This window comes from Misgurnus anguillicaudatus, chromosome 16 (assembly GCF_027580225.2).
Source record: "Misgurnus anguillicaudatus chromosome 16, ASM2758022v2, whole genome shotgun sequence".
Classification (NCBI taxonomy): domain Eukaryota; kingdom Metazoa; phylum Chordata; class Actinopteri; order Cypriniformes; family Cobitidae; genus Misgurnus; species Misgurnus anguillicaudatus.
The window spans coordinates 33,319,773-33,337,927 of NC_073352.2; the positions used below are offsets into that span (position 1 = coordinate 33,319,773).

The 18,155-nt window shown below is 39.3% G+C and overlaps 2 protein-coding genes and 1 long non-coding RNA gene across 6 annotated transcripts in view; 2 read left to right on the forward strand and 1 right to left on the reverse strand.

The window, feature by feature from the left end:
* The window catches only part of LOC129421936 (uncharacterized), a 42,570-nt gene extending 40,338 nt beyond the window's left edge, over positions 1–2,232 (forward strand). For both annotated transcript variants that reach the window (XM_055177539.2, XM_055177540.2), the window contains exon 16: positions 1,103–2,232. In XM_055177539.2, coding sequence (XP_055033514.2) covers positions 1,103–1,233 — 131 coding nt within the window. In that variant the 3' untranslated portion in view covers positions 1,234–2,232. The remainder of the gene's footprint in view (positions 1–1,102) is intronic.
* Positions 2,233–6,731: 4,499 nt separating this feature from the next.
* LOC129422691 (uncharacterized) lies at positions 6,732–8,727 on the reverse strand. The gene is made up of 2 exons (XR_008637508.2): positions 8,567–8,727; positions 6,732–7,083 (listed from the first exon to the last, which is right to left on the reverse strand). It is a non-coding gene; the product is annotated as an uncharacterized lncRNA (long non-coding RNA).
* Positions 7,015–17,132, forward strand: kcnk4a (potassium channel, subfamily K, member 4a). 3 transcript variants are annotated; one of them, XR_008637507.2, is made up of 9 exons: positions 7,015–7,154; positions 7,912–8,051; positions 9,052–9,288; positions 11,295–11,409; positions 11,487–11,647; positions 11,847–12,033; positions 14,813–14,949; positions 15,080–16,128; positions 16,511–17,132. XR_008637507.2 is itself a non-coding variant. In XM_055178735.2 (8 exons), the coding sequence occupies exons 3-8, from the start codon at positions 9,100–9,102 to the stop codon at positions 15,938–15,940; spliced, it is 1,650 nt and encodes a 549-aa protein (XP_055034710.2). In that variant the 5' UTR covers positions 7,015–7,154; positions 7,912–8,051; positions 9,052–9,099; the 3' UTR covers positions 15,941–17,132. The 3 variants fall into 3 exon arrangements, 2 of the variants coding, with proteins under 2 accessions (XP_055034710.2, XP_055034711.2); XM_055178735.2 differs by having other exon boundaries at positions 15,080–17,132; XM_055178736.2 differs by having other exon boundaries at positions 9,052–9,255; positions 15,080–17,132.
* Positions 17,133–18,155: the final 1,023 nt, after the last annotated feature.

Sequence of the window (18,155 nt, forward strand, 5' to 3'; positions counted from 1 at the left end):
TAGACGAGGAAAACTAGGATTCTGTGTGTATTGAACACGCCCCCATTATTGTTTACAATGCGTGGAATGGTGCGCTGTGATTTGTTGAGCAGATTTATTGCATTCTGCAGAGAATGAAGACTGCCGTTTATTGCGTTTTAGGAAAAAAGGTGATGTCAAATTTTGTATTAAATTAAGAATTTACTATTTGATACTGCCCTGATAATACTAATTTTGGCGGTAACTAATTATTTTTTTTAAATTGTGTTTATTGCGTTTTGGAACCAAACTCTTCAAATACATCCACATCACCACATTAATTCTTTACAACCTAAATCAAAAATAGGTAAATTTTAAACTTTTTTATAGTAAAATTCTAAAACGGTGTGCAATCATTAAGTGCAAGGTTTTTTTTTAGAAAACAAATAGCTTTCAAATTAGAGTTGTTGATAATTACTATGTGTTGTGACTTTGTAAATAGACAAAAATAAAAACAGAAATATTATATTTTTTTATTTGGACTAGTGAAAACATTTCAGGAGCAATTTGATTTTTTTTTAATTGCACAAATGCTTGAATAAAATTTAAATGTAAATTTCACTTTAAAATGAAAATTGTGTCATCATTTACTCGACCTTATGTTGTTCTGAATTTCTTTTTTTCTGATGAACACAAAGATATTTTGAGAAATGATGGTAAACACACAGCAGCAAGTGACCATAGACCTCCATAGTACGAATAAAAAAAAATATGGTGGAATTTAATCGGTACCGTCAACTGAGTGCTTACCATCATTTATCAAAATATTCTCTTAGTCATTTATCACAATACTTTCAAAATATTTTTTATATTCCTACTATTGAAGTCAATGGTCACTATCTGCTGTGTGTTCACCATCATTTCTCAAAATATCTTTTCATCTATTCATACAGGTTTAGAACAACATGAGGATGAGTAAATGATGATTTACACAATTTTTATTTTAAAGTGAACTATCCCTTTTATGGAGTTTGGTAGAATGTGACACAACGACACGTTTAGTTTAATAGTGTTAACTACTAGTTTAGTTCAGTTCTGTTAATAACGAAGTGACACTCGTCTTATCTCACTACTTTCTCTCTAGGCTTTGCTGACATCCCCAGTGGGCCGGCTTGTCCTTACGTCTTGCGGCGTGGTCTTCTTGGTACTGACGCAATGCCCCTCCCACTCAAAGAAGCCACACCCCCTGAGGATGATGAAGACTTGGAGCCATAGCACTCACTTACTAACGTAGCATAGAACACTATTACCTCTCAGAGGTCTCTGCATGCTCTCGTACATGTTTGTGAGTCATTTCAACTGGTCTTTACGGCTGTTTTAGGATGAATAAGAACAATTAATACTTTTCTGCCTGTCTGTTTTCATGTTTCAATGCTGAAGGAATGTCACTGCCCCTTTCAAGTGTCAACGGTACCTGGGTGGTTTTATATTAATGCAGGTGTCCAAAGTCATTATATTATATTTTTCAGCTTTTTTCAAAAGGTTATATTTTGAATAATTTGGTACTCATTGTCATGTAATGACTTTGGACACCATAATGTACTTGCAATTATATAATCGCCCACCTGACTACACAGGATACTTGTTCTTGAGTCATATGTTTTAGATTTAAGAGCATTGAAGTTTTCTTATTTTATCCCCAGCTGCCTTACTGTGCATATTAATGTCATTGATTTTGTTCTCAATAGTGGAGCCGTTTCCAGCTTTGCTTATACATACTGATGTAACATATTTTTTGTTTGCATAGAGGTGGTGTTAGCCACTGTTTTATGAGACTTGAATTTTGTGAATAGCCTTATTTATTGACAGACACTTCTTGTAGACCTCCGTTTGTGCACTACTTTGTGTGTGTGTGTGTGTGTGTGTGTGTGTGTGTGTGTGTGTGTGTGTGTGTGTGTGTGTGTGTGTGTGTGTGTGGTATGACTCAGATCAACCTGAGCCTGTTTCCGATCCTTGTATGGCGATTCACTGTCAAAGACTGTTTGTCTTTCTCTTTGTCTCTAATAGCTTTATAATGCACGCTGGAGTATTTATATAATTTTTCAGTTTGTAATACAGCAGCATTAGAGATGCATTTGATGGATGCATTTTGGATTAGATTAATATATTTCAGTGAATTTCTGTGCTCCTGTATATTTGTTTACTTTTTCTGTAATTAGTTTTTCTTTTCAGTTGAAAATGTTTACATTTATTAAATTTAGTTAATAAAATACAGATGTCAGTTTGCTTTTTATCTACATTCTCCAACATCCTAAGTGTAAAACAGTATTTTTTATTACACTGCTCACTGGAATGCTTGTTTCTATTACCAGATAACAACCGCTCAAAACTAATAACACACGGTAACCCGGTTCAGGGTTCCCACACTTTAGTTAACTTAAAATTCAAGGACCTTTCAGATCCAATACCCTCAAATTCAAGGACTAAATGTGGGACACATTTCAAGTGAGAGCAAGGTTACATTGTGTTACCTTTTAAGATACATTGTTACAGTTCCCTTTTGAGGGAACTCGGGCTGCGTCACTGCGGCGACACTTTGGGGACGCCTCCAGGGGTAAGTGCGTCTGAATGTGTATATCAAATTCAACCAATGATGAGACTTCACGACAAAGACAGGGTGATGTGGGAGCCAGGAAGTATATCGCTATCTGAAATATTGCCAAGGACGACATTACCCTGCAGGAAGTATTGCAAGGGAGACGCAGCGTCTCGTTCCCTTCTCAGGGAACAACAGTTACATACGTAACCGTCGTTCCCTTCTCAGGGAACAACAGTTACATACGTAACCCAAGATGTTTTCATGTGTCAAACACAACTATGCAAAAAAGCATTTTGGTATGAATCAACATTTGCATACAGAAGATATAAGCATTTAAAGCAAACAGTTTAGCACGTGTGCTTAAAAAGTATCAAATTTTTATGATATTATCCTACACTACACAGGGAATAATATGGATTTTTTCCAGAAAGCCTCTTGCATAAAATAGATTCAAGCACTTTCAATGACATGTTTCTATCTATGTATACTTTCAAAAACTTCCCAGGGTCTTACATTTTCCCCCCCAGATTCATAAACTTTCAAGGACCCGTGGGAACCCTGCCGGTTATGCTGCAAATCCTTTTGATGGGTAGATTTTAATATTAAATGTCTTTTAATAACATATATTACAAATAATTAAACCTAAAAGTGTGTTCATGACACATGACCGTCTTAAAACCAAAATTAAACATGTTTTCCTCAAGGAAGGTCTGCATTCGTTAAAAATCAATATTTAATATTTCTAACCTTACTTACGAGGTAAATGGCTGTAAAAAGCAGGATAATGTAAAGGCAGCTGGTTGTTATTGCGAAATAAACCCCTTCAGTGTCATACAAGACCCTCCACTTCGCGTTGGTCCAAATCACACTGTCGGGGCTTATTTTTGCGATTTTTAAAGACCTGCTGCCTTTAAATTATCCCTCAGAGCTCCCATGGGTCCTTGAAATCCTTGAAAGTTTGTGAATCTGGGAAAAACAATTCAAGGTCCTGGAAGGTTTTTGAAAATAAACATGCATTGATACAGGTCATTAAAAGTGCTTGAATATATTTTGTGCAATACGTTTCCTGGAAAAAAACTATATTGTTCCCTGTTTAAGGATGATGTCATAAATAATCTAGACTGTTAGTTTTGAATTCTTATATCTTTTTGTACTTAATTTTGATCCAAACCAAAATGTTTTTGTATAGTTGTGTTTGACACACAAAAATCTTGCTGTCACTTGAAATGTTTTCTCACATTAGATCCTTGAATTTTAAGGTTATTGGATCTGGAAATTCCTTAAAAAGGTCCTTGAATTTGAAGTTAATCAAGGTGTAGGAACCCTAATAGATACTACTTTGGATAATTGTATTGTTTGGCTGTCTGGAATACTTGAATCTGATTGGTTAACTTAACTGATGCATTCTGCAATCCGGAATTATTGTATGTATAAAAATGTTAATTATATTGTTTGAAAGATTTTCCAGGTAATCAATTTTTACTGATGTTCCTCAAACCACTCCATGACCTTTTTTCTTGCCAACTTTAGGGTTCTTTGTAGCTCCTCATTGGTAGATCATTGGGTAAGCAGCGCAAAAGATCATGGGTTTGATCCCCGGGAACACATACTGATTAAAAATATATTTTGTAATGCATTGTAAGTCACTTGAGGATTTTTCAGGCACTTTTCCTTTGTGTCTTATTGGCTCCACAGGTCTGTGTTTAGTCCTGAGTGAATACTTTCCTACTGTTCACGACCATTCCAACATGAAAGATATGAACAGCTGGCATAATTTCATCACACACCTGCTTTGGTCATGAGTAATTTCCACAGTTAAAGTACAACCTGTTTTTGAGATTAATTTAAGAATAGATCAAGCTAATGTACAAACATTAGTCACTGCTGGAGCAGAAATCAAAGGCATGTCTAGGGATATCATATCCCATATCAGAGCTTTAAAAGGACGCAAAGTCCATTTCGGTCTTTGCATCAGCCCGGTCAGGGAGTTCTGTTTAATCTCCTCTGTGCCTCGCTTGGGTCCACAGGGCCGTTTCAATACATCCAGGGAATAGTTTGAATTCTGAGCTTTAATGTTTGAGGTTATTACTTAACCATTGCACTGCCGCCCACAGATGAAAAGAGGTCTACAGTATGTGGAGATGTTGACACGGTCCATTTACACTTGATGGAAGCTGGGACATTTCATGTCTGGTAACAAATACGCTTCAAGTGGCTTGACCTATTGTAGTGCTTTATTTTCTAAAATGCAGCCAATCAGAATCGTTTTGCAAGTTTAGGTTGGCTGACATGTTTTTAGGAGGCGGGGTTTTAGAAAGGGTGTGTGCTAAGATGCAATTTTTTATTAAAACAATATTAAAGGGACATTCCACTTATGCTCATTTTCCAGCTACCCTAAACATTTGATTTTTACCGTTTTGGAATCCATTCAGCTGATCTCCGGGTCTGGTGCTAGCACCTTTAGCATAGCTTAGCACAATCCATTGAATCTGATTAGACCATTAGCATTGCGCTAAAATATAACCAAAGAGTTTCAATATTTTTCCTATTTAAAACTTGACTCTTCTGTAGTTACATTGTGTACGAAGACCGACAGAAAATTAAAAGTTGTGATTTTCGAAGCAGATATGGCTAGGAACTATTCTCTCATTCAGCCCTGCGTTCCAGTTTGTTTTTTTATGAACTTCCCTCGCTAACTTCCTCAGTCTCGTTCACTCGGATGTACGTCATTGCTTACGTTGTACGAGTGCCCACTACTGCTAGAACACTTGAAGTGGGTTCAAATGGATTGCCCTAAGCCCTTGATCACATGAAAAGTGGAGACCGCCCCCTCCATGTGCAAAGCGCGAGTTGCTGAAGTGACGTCACAATCGTGTTGCATTGTGGGATATGAAGCTGCGTGGAGTGTACATATGAAGCAGACTCACTCCCTCTGTCAAAATCGAGGGAGCGAGGGTCTGTCCATACAAACTTCCCTCGTCCACTTGACGAAGTGGAACGCACTTCAAAATGGCGACAGGGATTCCCCCGAGGGGAAGTGCTTAGGGAAGTTCGCGAGTGTGTATCTAAAACTGGAGTGGAACGCACCCCTGGAGTAATAATCAAGGACTTTGCTGATGAAACATGGCTGCAAGAGGCGTAGTTATATTACACACTGCCCGAAAATAGTCCCCTTGGTTACTTTCGATGGCAGGGGACTATTTTGGGGCAGTTCATAATACCACTGCCTGCCGCAGCCATGTTACAGCAGCAAAGTCCTTGATTATTACACCAGAATGAGAGTATAGTTTCTAGCCATATCTGCCTAGAAAATCACAACTTTTCATTTTCTGTTGGTCTTAGTACACAATTTATTTAGAAAATGATTTTACAAAATCCAAGCCGAAGAACAGACATTTAATTTGGAAAGGCGAGTTATTAAACTAAACAATAGCAGACAGAACAGCAGGCTGAAAAGATGTCTGTACGTTAAAGTAATATTATCAGTTATTTAAACGATAAACCATAGCATACAGAACTTACCTGGAAGGTTGAATAGTCTAAATTAACCGAAAAAGCCAACTAGCAAGAAGTTTGCATACTCATCATTCCACATCACTGAATCCATTGAATTACATAAATACAGAAGCAGCATATGGCGGACTCTCGCGGCTGTAGACGGTAATGTTGCCTCATAAATGTCAAAATTAATTCATACTGACTTACAAAGCGCACCTGACTATAAGACGTAGTACCAGCCAAGTTATGAAAAAAAACACGGCTTATAGACTGAAAAATACGGTAAGTAAGTTACCCAGTTATTATTATCTTTTTAAAAAGACAAAACACAACAATTTTTATAAAACTTTTTTTGAATGAACAACATTTTTTGAGGCAACCAGTTACTTGCTGAACCATTAAATTATTTTTTAAAGTGTTGGTTTTTAGTATTTATACACTATAAAAATTCCAGCATTTTTGTTAAACAACACATATTTTTATGTTACTTTAACTTAACAAATTAAGAAAAACTATTTCAACTTGTTTTTATGTGTTATGTCAGTGGTTCTCAAACCGAGGGCCGCAAAATGGTACCGGGGGGCCCCAGGTTTATGACATTTTATAAAATACATTAATTTATCATGAACTCTGTGTAATTAAACCTAAAACAAATAAGGCTACTAACAAACAGCACTACTTTAATATGTTTTGTTAAATTAAAATGTTACGTTTTAGAACAAATTTGCCATAAATTTTCTTTGGATGGCCGCATGCTGAAAAAGTTTGAGATCCACTGTGTTTCGGTGGTTTCCATGCAAACGGATGAGAGACAGAAGAATAAGAGCAGGCTGCTTAAACATGTCAAGGTAGAGATGAATAAACTGTCAGGTTACATTGTGTATCATTTGTGTCTTTGCCAAGTGTCCTCTCTCCTCCCCTTTCTCTCCGTCTCTTCCCTGCTCTTTCGCCGTTCGCATGTTGGCAGGTTCCTGTAAGTCTTTGGTAATGGGGAAAGACCTGATGAGATTGTGTATCTTCACGCTGATCTGCTGGAGGAAGGGAACTCCTCATATCACAACATACCAGACTGAACTTAACATCTTGATTTCAAGCTGAGGTAAGATCGAATCATTCCCTAACTTGACTGTCCTGAACGCTTTGTGTTTTGTAAAGTATTTCATACTAATTACTTATAGTAATAGTTTGTAAACAAATAAGTGGTCACTTGTTGTTTTTATGTTTGAAATCAGTTGTTGCGGTAAATAAGCAACATATTATAAAGTAAAGCATTTAAGATTTGCTGCATAGTGCAAGAGTTTGGTATCTATTTACTTGATTTTAAGTACACTTTAAAAAAAATGCTGGGTTATTTTCAACCCAGCGTTGAGTCTACAAGGGACAAACCCTGCTGATGGGATTTAAAATTAACCAAGAAAATGTATATTTGACCCAACAACCCTTCTTAGGTTAAATTAAAACCCAACGCCGAAGTGAAAAACAAGACGGTAGTACTAAAAACATGTTTTTAGACCAAATCGTTTTCTTTCAACATGTGCATGTTTAGTTAAATATCAAAGAATGCTATAAATGAAAAGGTTTGGAAGTGTATATATAGTGACAACGCAATATATACAGTAATATATTTTAACATAAGTACTTAGAAGCCAGTCCTGGAAATCCCTGGTGAACATCAAGATCTTGTCACAGGAACAATCTGTTTACATGGAGCTCTGCCAGAGGTTCTGCTTTAATGCCGTCATATGTTGACTTCTTTACCTTCATGTGTCTGGACTGGGTCAAATGTTCTGAAGCTCAGCACTGACCTGTGGTCAGTTGCAGGTTTACTTTCAGATCACAACAGTTATGTTTCATAGGTGTCCGAACAAACCAATGAAAAAGGCAGCGCAGGGAAAAGATCAAAAGGAAAGAGGAGAGAGATATAGATGCCGACATTAAACATCTAAAATGGAGGAGAATGAGAAAACTGTTGATTTGGAAAGCTTGATGTTGTAAGGTAAACACTTTTATCTCTTTTACATTACATATACAGTGGGCTGTTAATATTTGTGAGCCTACACCACAAAACCATATAAGCATGCACATTTTATACATTTTTAAATGGGTTTACTAGAAATATAAAAAGACAAATTTTATCATCAAAATGTATAAAAGTTGTGTTCATCTGTGAAGGTATAAACTTTTACATAAACTTTTGTTAAAACAGAGTTTAAAATGAATTAATGGCTTTTTAGTAAGGAAACACGTGTCCTGCTAACTTCCGGTTTAGCGTATAAAAATATACGTTTGGTGCAAAATTAAAATTCAGTAATTTTCTTCACTAATTTTCATATGTAATTTAAATACAGTTTTAACGATTGATACGTTGCAAAGTTAAAATAAAAATGTATTACCCGAACTGATTAGATGTGTTTTACGTGGTCAAGCGAAACTGTAACAAGAAATGTAATTTTACCTAAATGCATTTACATTAACAGGTAGGATATTTGGGATTAAGTTTATTTTACATACCGTGTGATGCATGTAACAAAATTCATTGAAGATTTGAAAATTCCTGCCAATATTCTTCCGTACCATTCAGGCAGTAGCGTTGAAAGTTAAGAGACGGCGCAGCTTTCCCGCGAGTGGGCGTGGTTTCAGAGGCGACGGCGGACACGCCCCCAGCGTTTGAGAGCAGAGAATCCTATCTGTTTTATATACTTATTTTATTTACTTGGCGTTTTTTATCATTCAAATTTGACTGGGTGGTTAATAACACATTTTTCTTTGGTGTGTGACAAATTGAGAATAGATTTAAAACCGGATATTTAAGAGTTCAAGGTGATATTTTCACAGAATTTCTTGACATCATGCAGGATGATTTTATGTAAATCACAAACTCGGTTTTCACAGACTGGTCACAGTTGTTTTTCTTCAGTGTTTTATGATATATCATACATTGAATTGCTATTCTTGCTCTGTCTAACCTAAAAGCCTAACAAATTTCTCCTCTGCAGCGTTAGTTTTCATCCAGCACAGGGGAGACGTTTGACGTCATCACAGCCATGCGCAACTCAACGCTGTTAACCATCCTGACGGCTGTGTTGCTGTATTTGGTGCTGGGAGCTCTGGTTTTCGGCTGGCTGGAGTCCTCGAGAGAGGAATGGGCCCAGCGGGAGCTACTGAACTCTAGAATGGCTTTTCTACAGAACCACAGCTGTGTCAGTAATCATAGTCTGACTGAGTTTACTGAGGTCATTATAAATGCACACAAACACAGTAATACATCCTCACTGAAAAGACCAGCTAAAAACAGCCTAAGCTGGTTGGCTGGTTTTTGCTGGTCTCCAAGCATAGCCTGACGAGGCTGGTTGGCTGGTCTTAGCTGGTTTAAGTCTGGAAGTAGCTGATTTAAGCTGGTCCATCCAGCCTGGCAAGCTGCTCTTCCGGCCTAGTCAAGCTGGTGGGTCAGCTGGTTTTAGCTGGTGGACACAAAATACCCAACAAATGAAGAAGGGACGGCTCTTCAAAGAACATTTAAGGGGCCTTTCACATATTACGACTTTTGCGCGCTTAAGTTCGTTATTTAAAATATAGGCGCGTTGTATGCGTGCTCATAATGGTTGTGACGCACATGCGGTGCGACACGTTTGTTTTTTCCAGGCGTGTCCGCACCGCATCAAGTTTTTAGAATGCCGACAGCGCACCGCAGGTCATGTGACAAGAACCTTTTCACACGTTTTAAGCACGACATGTGAACGGCCCCTAATGCTGCGTTCAGACCAGCCGCGGTAGAGGCATCAAGCGTGAGTGATTTTAATGTTGGTGCACGTCTGGAGGTCTCGCGGCGCGAATGAGGCGTTTAGCGCGGCGTGGTAGACGCAATTCTAGTTTGTGCAAATGGTGCAAATTGAGCATTGCCGCGGCAAACGAGTGAATTGAAAAATTTGAACTTTGGCAGAAAAACACATCGCATTAACCAATCAGGAGCTTGCTCTAGTAGTGACGTGATTTCAGGGAACGAGCGGAGTCGCAGAAGCCCCTCCTATGACGCAAATTTCCGCATGAATGTCTCGATGACTAGAATTTCACACGCGAATGAAGCGAGTAAACTCAAAATGTTCAAGCGGCAAACTAGTCGCGGTAGACGCGAATTTGATGCCTCAAACGCGCCTGGTGTGAACCCACGGCAATACTTATTTTAAAGGTGAACTGTGTCGATTTAAGGGCCATCTGGCGGTGAGGTTGCGAATTGCAACCAACAGATCAGTCCACCGCTCACCCCTCCCTTTCGAAGCACATAGAGAAGCTACGGTAGCCGCCACAGGAAAAACATGTCTTGTCAACATAGTGATGAAACGCGCTCAGTTTGTCCGTTTACGGCTACTCTACAAACATGGAGGTGCAAAATGGCGACTTCCATGTAGGGCGACCCGCGGTGTATGTAGATAAAAACGACTCATTCTAAGCTAATAAAAACATGACAGTTTATTATCTAATGTGTTTATACATCACTGATAATATAGCTATGTACATTATCTTGGATTTCTGTCAATAGATCCTACCTAAAATTGACACATGACACCATTAAATATACGCATTTAGGAGGAAGAAACAGCATTTTGGCTGTGACATTTCTCCGGTATGGACCTGACACTTCTAAAAGTTGCACTCTTCTATAGACCCTTTTACAGTTTGTACACATTGATGACGTGGCAGCGTATGCGCACGCATTTTGGAAAGTATGGCAAGAATCAGCAGTAAAGCAACACAAACAGAGAAAGTTATTTTAAAAAGTTGACTTTTTCAACACAGCCACCAGATCCATGTACTATAAAGGAGTGGATAGAAGACGTTAGCAGATGGCAAAATATAAAGTTGCCAGATACATAAATACGTATATTAGTATATTATATTAGTGCAACCAAACGCAACAACCAGATATTTTGATGCTGGGAAACCGTTTTAATAAACTTTCTGAGTTGCTAACACGTTAGAACCACTGGGTAATAACACCACTTCTGTTGCCAAAATGCACGCATGCTATTTGATTACGTGCATTGTAAAAGGGTCTATAAAACATAAAAAAAGCTTTCAAAAATTAAATGGAGATATGGGTATTTAAACCACCAACTATTTATATCTGAGAGATCAGGACGGTTAAAAACTTTGGGTAAATACTTGACTTTTTATGATAATGTTGACATTTGCATGGATTTGCCCATACGTCTAGGTATAAATGATTCGCCTTTTTCTTTAGAAAGTGGTTGATGCCATTGAGGCGGGCTTGGATGCCAGAATCACGTCAAACTTTAGCAGCAGATGGGTTTTTTCTAATGCGTTCTTCTTCTGTGGTACCATCATCACAACTATTGGTGAGACTGAAACACTATTCATTTAAGAATATCAGAATGAATCAAATCTTCATGATCTCCTCTCCTTTGGCCTCTAGGCTTTGGAAACATTTCTCCTAAGACTGAAGTTGGTCAGCTGTTTTGTATATTTTATGCTTTGGTGGGGATCCCCATGTTTGGCATTCTGTTAGCAGGGGTTGGAGACCACATGGGTACCCTGCTGCGAAAGGCCGTGGCAAAGATCGAGACTTTGTTCTTGGTGAGTGACTTCAACAATTAGATTATCAGTGATTTTTAATTATTGGATGAAGACTTGTTATTGATGGTGTGTCATATTAATTGAATTTATGAACAATAAAGAGGCAGACTATCTGAGATGAAATCATTTCTGTTAGCAGCACAAAAAGTTACTAATATACTGAATAATAAAATCTATTCACGTTTGGTTTCTGCCACAGCGCAAGGGTGTGAAGCCCACCAGTGTCCGCATAATCTCTGCCGTCTTTTCCATCCTTATTGGCTGCTTGATCTTTATTGCCGTGCCGACCATGGTGTTTCAGGAAATGGAGAGCTGGAGTCTGTTGGAAGCAGGGTACTTTGTGGTGATCACGCTGACAACAGTGGGCTTCGGGGACTATGTGACAGGTGCACATATATATTAAGTCTGCCCCATACACATGTCTAATCATAATGTTGTTTAGTTTAAATGTCATGTGGCAGTCTGTTAAACTTAATTAAGGAACTCAATATCGTATTACGCCTTGACTGCAGGAAGTTTTGTGGTTATTGCATCCAGACAGCCATAGATTTGCAGTCATTTTTATTAACTAATTTATTCAATTCGTCAAAAGACCCTGCCACTAATTATTGTTGAATATCCTGTAACCAGAGCTTGTATGTTTGCACAGTAACATTTTTTTTTAATCTTTTACGGAGTCTATCCACACATTTGACCATGGTGACCTACACTACAGTATGTGTATTAGCAGCACAAAGGTTGTGGGCTCGATCCCAAACTGATTAGTGATGCACCGGTATGTCTGCCTATAATCGGTATTGGCAGATAAATGCATTTTTCACACTATTGGACATCGGCCATTTGTTTAAAAACAGCCAATGATCCGGGCAGATTATATCTTGACAATCAAAAGGGCCGGAAAATGCATCAGATCTCATACTGTGTGCTAATTTTAAATTGGGTCACAATACGCCTTACTCACACCAGATGCAAGTTCAACGTTTTGCGCGAGATTACATACAAAGTCAATGCAAAGACGCGGTCAGACACATCCTCGCGTGGGGCGATGCGAATGACGCGATATGGGCGGCACATTTGCCGTGAAAACGCACTATTCGCCTAAAACGCATGTTTACCCAAGTTAAAAATATTCAACTCGAGCGGAAAATTCGCATGACATGAAGTTAAATCCTGCGAGTAACGCGATACCTCGCGTTTGGTGTGTACGTACCATTCGGGGCCAATTGCACCAAACGTGTTTTAACGCTTGGAAATGCAAGGCGCGCTGCACTGCCTTTTTTTCACTTTAGGGGTCGTTCACATGTCGCGCCTAAAACGTGTGGAAAACGCTAGGCGCATAGGTTCTTGTCACATGACCTGTGGTGCGCTTGCGGCATTCTGAAAAGTTTAAATGTTTTTAACTCCATGCAGTGCGGACGCGCCTGGAAAAAACCTGGGTTCTTCAAGCAACTGTAAACCTCCATCATCACAACCAAAGGCCCGCCTCTCCCCTCATTCGATTGAACAATGAAAAGACGCAAGTGACGTCAAGTGCTTTTTCCACTCTCAGCGCGTGCTGCGGCCAATGGCAAAAACGCAAAGCGTTTGGCGTGCATAAACAGCCTGCAACTGCCATAAATGTGTTTGGTGGGATTGGCCCCTTAATCAGCCTACCGCCATGTTGATTCCAAAACGAGGTTGTGAGAGATGGACGTCCAGGGCTGCGTTTACCAAAAGCTTTGTTAGCTAACTATGGTCGTTGTTACCACTGAACTCTATTGGTAACGACAGAACTTGCGACCATAGTTGCTTTCGGGAAATGCACCCCAAAGCGTGCGCTTTAAACCTATTGTTATTAGATGATGTTCATTCAGCCATCAAAACACAGAAAATACATAATTTACAAATTTCATCAGGACAAGTACTTTGACGTCTAGTGTGAACGCCCCTTAAAGCGTCTGTCACATGCATATAAACTGTACTTATGAAAGGATCGCTCCCACTTTAGCACGACAGGGTTACAGAAAACAATTTCAACTTGTCTTTGAGTTTGTGAAAACTAAGTAAAAATGTATTACACTGTACAGTTGTCTACGGGGTAGAGGTCTTCTCGGGTGCAAAGAAATGTCGTGTCGATCCAAAATTACCTGAATCATTTTTTACCCAAACTCGACTTGAAGAAATTATTTTTTTAAATAAATTCCTGACCCAGTACAAACCAGAGAAAATTAGACCCAATTCCGACCCAGTGGTAATATTTTTTACAAAAAAATGTAAAAGGCACAGTCTGCAGCTTGCAAACACCAGTCAGACAGAAAGAAACCCCAGTGGCCTCGCAACCAATTTGGCCCACTGCTTCATTTATTTCACTGTGATATCTGACGACGACACCAAGGTAAGTGCTAATGTGCATTTAAAATTGATTGACAGGTTTGTCTCAACGAAAATGAGCCACCTGATGTCGCAAGTGCTCTTGGCAAACAAAGAGGGGTTGGAAAAGGACTTGATGCACACACGCGAGATCAGGTCTTCTCGGGTCCGTTTGGCAAAAACACATTCATTTTAAATTACCAGATGCTGCTAATATTTTACCCGACCAGTGTCCGAGGCACATGTGAAACTTTTAGACCCGAATTTAAGTGGACCCATGAAGACCTCTACAACGGGTTTCAAAAGTTTCAAAGTTTCAAGAAATTATACCATGTACCATGCAAGTGCAAAGTTATATCCAATCTGCACAAGAATACTAGGAAGAGACAAAACTCCACACATTATTTTAGTAATGCTTGACCCAGAATCTACCAAAAGATCGATTCATCAACATTTCTATACAAACTTTTAATAAAGATTCAAGCTTTGTCTTTAGTGATGTCGTGCCCCATAGACTACTTCTATTGTAGGTGCATTACCGTTTGTTTTTTACAAACCGAGGGACGAGTTGAAATAATTTTCCGTGGTAATCGTCATGCCACATAAGCTGTTCCTAGAACTACTAGAAGATGTATTTATCCCAGAATAAGTTACTGGGAGAGCTCAATGGTGACAGCTTATTGCTCCAGGTCTTTGGGCGACTCAAACCAGCAATTCTCCAATTATTGCCTCTCTAAGCTTTGAACCACTGAGCCACACCACTCCTGTGAAGTATTATAAATGTGAAATATTATTATTATCTTTCATCTACCCCAGAGAACAGGAGAGATATCACACCCCTGTATAAGCCCTTGGTTTGGTTGTGGATAGTATTTGGTATGGCCTATTTTGCATCCATCCTCACTATGATTGGAAACTGGCTACGGGTGTTGTCCAAGAAAACTCGTGCAGAGGTGAGAGACAAACTTCATCTTATTTTTAAGCATCTTATTGTAGTAATTGAAGTAGAAGCCAAGCATAGAGAAAAACAATGACTCTTTTAATGTTAATATAAAATTGTTTTCTTGGATATTTCTCTCTCAGATGGAAGAGCTGAGAGCTCATGCCACAGACTGGTCTCAGAACATCCAGAACATGTCCATGGACTTCCGTATTCCCGTCCCGCTCGATCTCAATGACCCCTTTCAGCTCCAGCGCAGACGCAGAAGGAAGCGGCATCGTCGGCATCGGCACCGGAGAGTGAGCGTGACAGGATCTGCGCGTAGGATCTCTGACGCCATCAGAGAAAACGGTCATTTGCTTGTTGTTTGGCCTGAATCGAAGTATATTTCAGCATCTGATATCAGGTCCGAAGCAATGTACCATTCCAGGTCCTGGTCTAGATTAGATGGAAGGTACGAGATGAGACCGGGATTCAGATTGGCGGAAGGAGCCGGATCCAGATCGGGGTCCAGATCCATCTCGCGGCTAGAACTGAAAACGCAGTCGAGACCCGGATCCAGAGCCCATTCCGGGTATCCTTCAGTATCCGAATCGGCATCAGGATCGGTCTCTGGATCCGTGACACCGTCAGAATCCTGGTCGGAATCCGAGTCAAATTCCCCAAACTCAAAGGAGCCGGAATGTGAAGACGAGGGCTCTCAGAAGTCACTGGGAAGTGAGAATGAAGTTCCTGTCCTCGTGGTGAGCGCCTGTTCACCTCCCGAACCTTCCCTGCTAGATTTCTTTGGCGAGAACCTGGCATACATTGACGAGTCGTCAGATACTCTTAGTGATCGCGTTAAACCGAATGGGTCGAACCATCCTCGCAAACCTAAGAGGAGAAGCATGAGGAGACAAATTCCCCACTCGCATCCCGCTGGATTACGGAAAAATATTAGTAGTGAACCACAACCTCCTTCACAATCACCGACGCCTCCGCCTCAAACCCCACCTGATAAATAAGAAACATCACTCAGCCTTCTTATGTTGTCATGTTAAAACTGTTGTAATTATAAGAATCCAACTAGCAAAATCCTTCTCATCTCTAATCGACTAGTTGGTTGTTGGACAAATCAGAGTGAAATATCCAAGTTGTCATTTCATAATTACTGTGTATGAGGCTATTTACAATTGTTCATCATAGTTTAAAGGTGCAGTGTGTAAATTTGAGCAACATCTAGTGGTGAGGTTGTGAATTGCAACATACGGCTCAGTCCACTGCTCACCTCTTGCTTTTGAAACACATAAGAGAAGCTACGGCAGCCGCCACCAGACAAACATGTCATTGTCGGAGACAACTTATTAAAACGTTTGTCCGTTAAGGGCTTCTGTAGAAACATGGCTGCACAAAATGGCGGCTTCCATGTAAGGGTACCTTCTCTGTATGTACATAAAACGTCTCATTCTAAGGCAATAAACACATAACGGTTCATTATGAAAGGTCTTTATACACCCCTGATTATTTAGTTTTGTATATTACTTTGCATTTCTGTCAAGAGATCCTTCTAAAAATTACACACTGCACCTTTAAAGATGCCAAACGTGGACTGAAAACCAACCATTGGAACACTGTAATTGTGTACAGTCACAGTACATTAGACAAGACAAACATACAGAGAGCTGAAGAGCTTGCCAGAATGCACTGCAAATAACATCTTTCAGTTTTTTTTAGGATTGTGCCTTTGACTCTCAAATGTATTGGGTGTTTTTAAAGTGATATCTTGCTATTTATATCTTTTATATGTTACTTATGCATGATGCATTATTATATGTCTATACCATGGGCCTGTTGAATGCTTTATTCTGATTGGCTGAGGAATGTTCTATGGGGTGTTGATTATTTTTCTGTAAACCGCACACCTAACCTGTTCAATGTCTTAAAAATGGGCACCAGAGCAATTTTTGTATTAATCGTGGTATAAGCGTAATAGTTGACTCCGGTCCTTTTGAATTATTTAATATAATGCACACCCGCGGTGTAACGGCATGACGCAGTGACCACCTTGGGTGTGCATTATTTTCTTATAATTTAATGGCTGTCGTCAATTATTCCTTACATACATTATATAGTATGCATTATTATTAATATGCATTTTTCCCACCATTTTAAGGGTTAAGCTCATCTTACAATTAAAGCTGTCATCGTTTACTCAGACGTATGATATTCCAAGCCTGTATGATTTTCATTAAACACAAAAATCTGATTTTCAATGCAAAAGTACAGTATTATTTTAGTCCATTTTTATTTTTGAGCAGTATTAATAAACTTTCCATTGATGTATAGTTTTTAGGATAGGCCAAGAATATTTTAAAATCTGGAATCTGAGGGTGCAAAAAAATCTAAATATTGAGAAAATTGCCTTTAAAGTTGTCCAAATGAAGTCCTTAGCAACACATATTACTAATGATAAATGCATTTTTATATACAGTGAGGGAAATACGTATTTGAACTCCCACTTGGAGATCATGGAGGGGTCTGGGGGTGTCATCGTTGGTGCATGTCCACTGTGAGAGACATCACCATGTATGATTTTTTAAACTATTTATTTGTATGATACAGCTGCAAATAAGTATTTGAACACCTGAGAAAGTCATTGTTAATATTTGGTACATTTGAGGTCAAACGTTTCCTGTAGTTTTTCACCAGGTTTGCATACACTGCAGGAGAGATTTTGGCCCACTCCTCCACACAGATCTTCTCTAGTTCAGTCAGGTTTCCGGCCTGTCGTTGAGAAGTTTGAGCTCCCTCCAAAGATTCTCTATTGCGTTTAGGTCTGGAGACTGGCTAGGCCACGCCAGAACCTTGATATGCTTCTTACAGAGCCACTCTTGGTTATCCTGGCTGTGTGATTCGGGTCATTGTCATGCTGGAAGACCCAGCCTCGACCCATCTTCAATGCTTTAACTGAGGGAAGGAAGTTGTTCCCCAAAATCTCACAATACATGGCCCCGGTCATCCTCTCCTTAATACAGTGCAGTCTCCAAAAAGTTATATTTTGGTCTCATCTGACCACATGACTTTCTCCCATGACTCCTCTGGATCATCCAAATGGTCATTGGCAAACTTAAGACGGGCCTGGACATGTGCTGGTTTAAGCAGGGGAACCTTCTGTGCCATGCATGATTTCAAACCATGATGTCTTAGTAACCTTGGAAACGGTGGTCCCAGCTCTTTTCA

What these genes read in the sequence shown, in the direction of transcription:
- kcnk4a (XM_055178735.2), top strand. Translation starts at nt 9,100, where the DNA reads ATGCGCAACTCAACGCTGTTAACCATCCTGACGGCTGTGTTGCTGTAT. An exon ending in TACCATCATCACAACTATTG is followed by an intron (nt 11,410 to 11,486) that starts GTGAGACTGAAA and finishes TTTGGCCTCTAG; the next exon opens with GCTTTGGAAACATTTCTCCT. An exon ending in CCAAGAAAACTCGTGCAGAG is followed by an intron (nt 14,950 to 15,079) that starts GTGAGAGACAAA and finishes TTTCTCTCTCAG; the next exon opens with ATGGAAGAGCTGAGAGCTCA.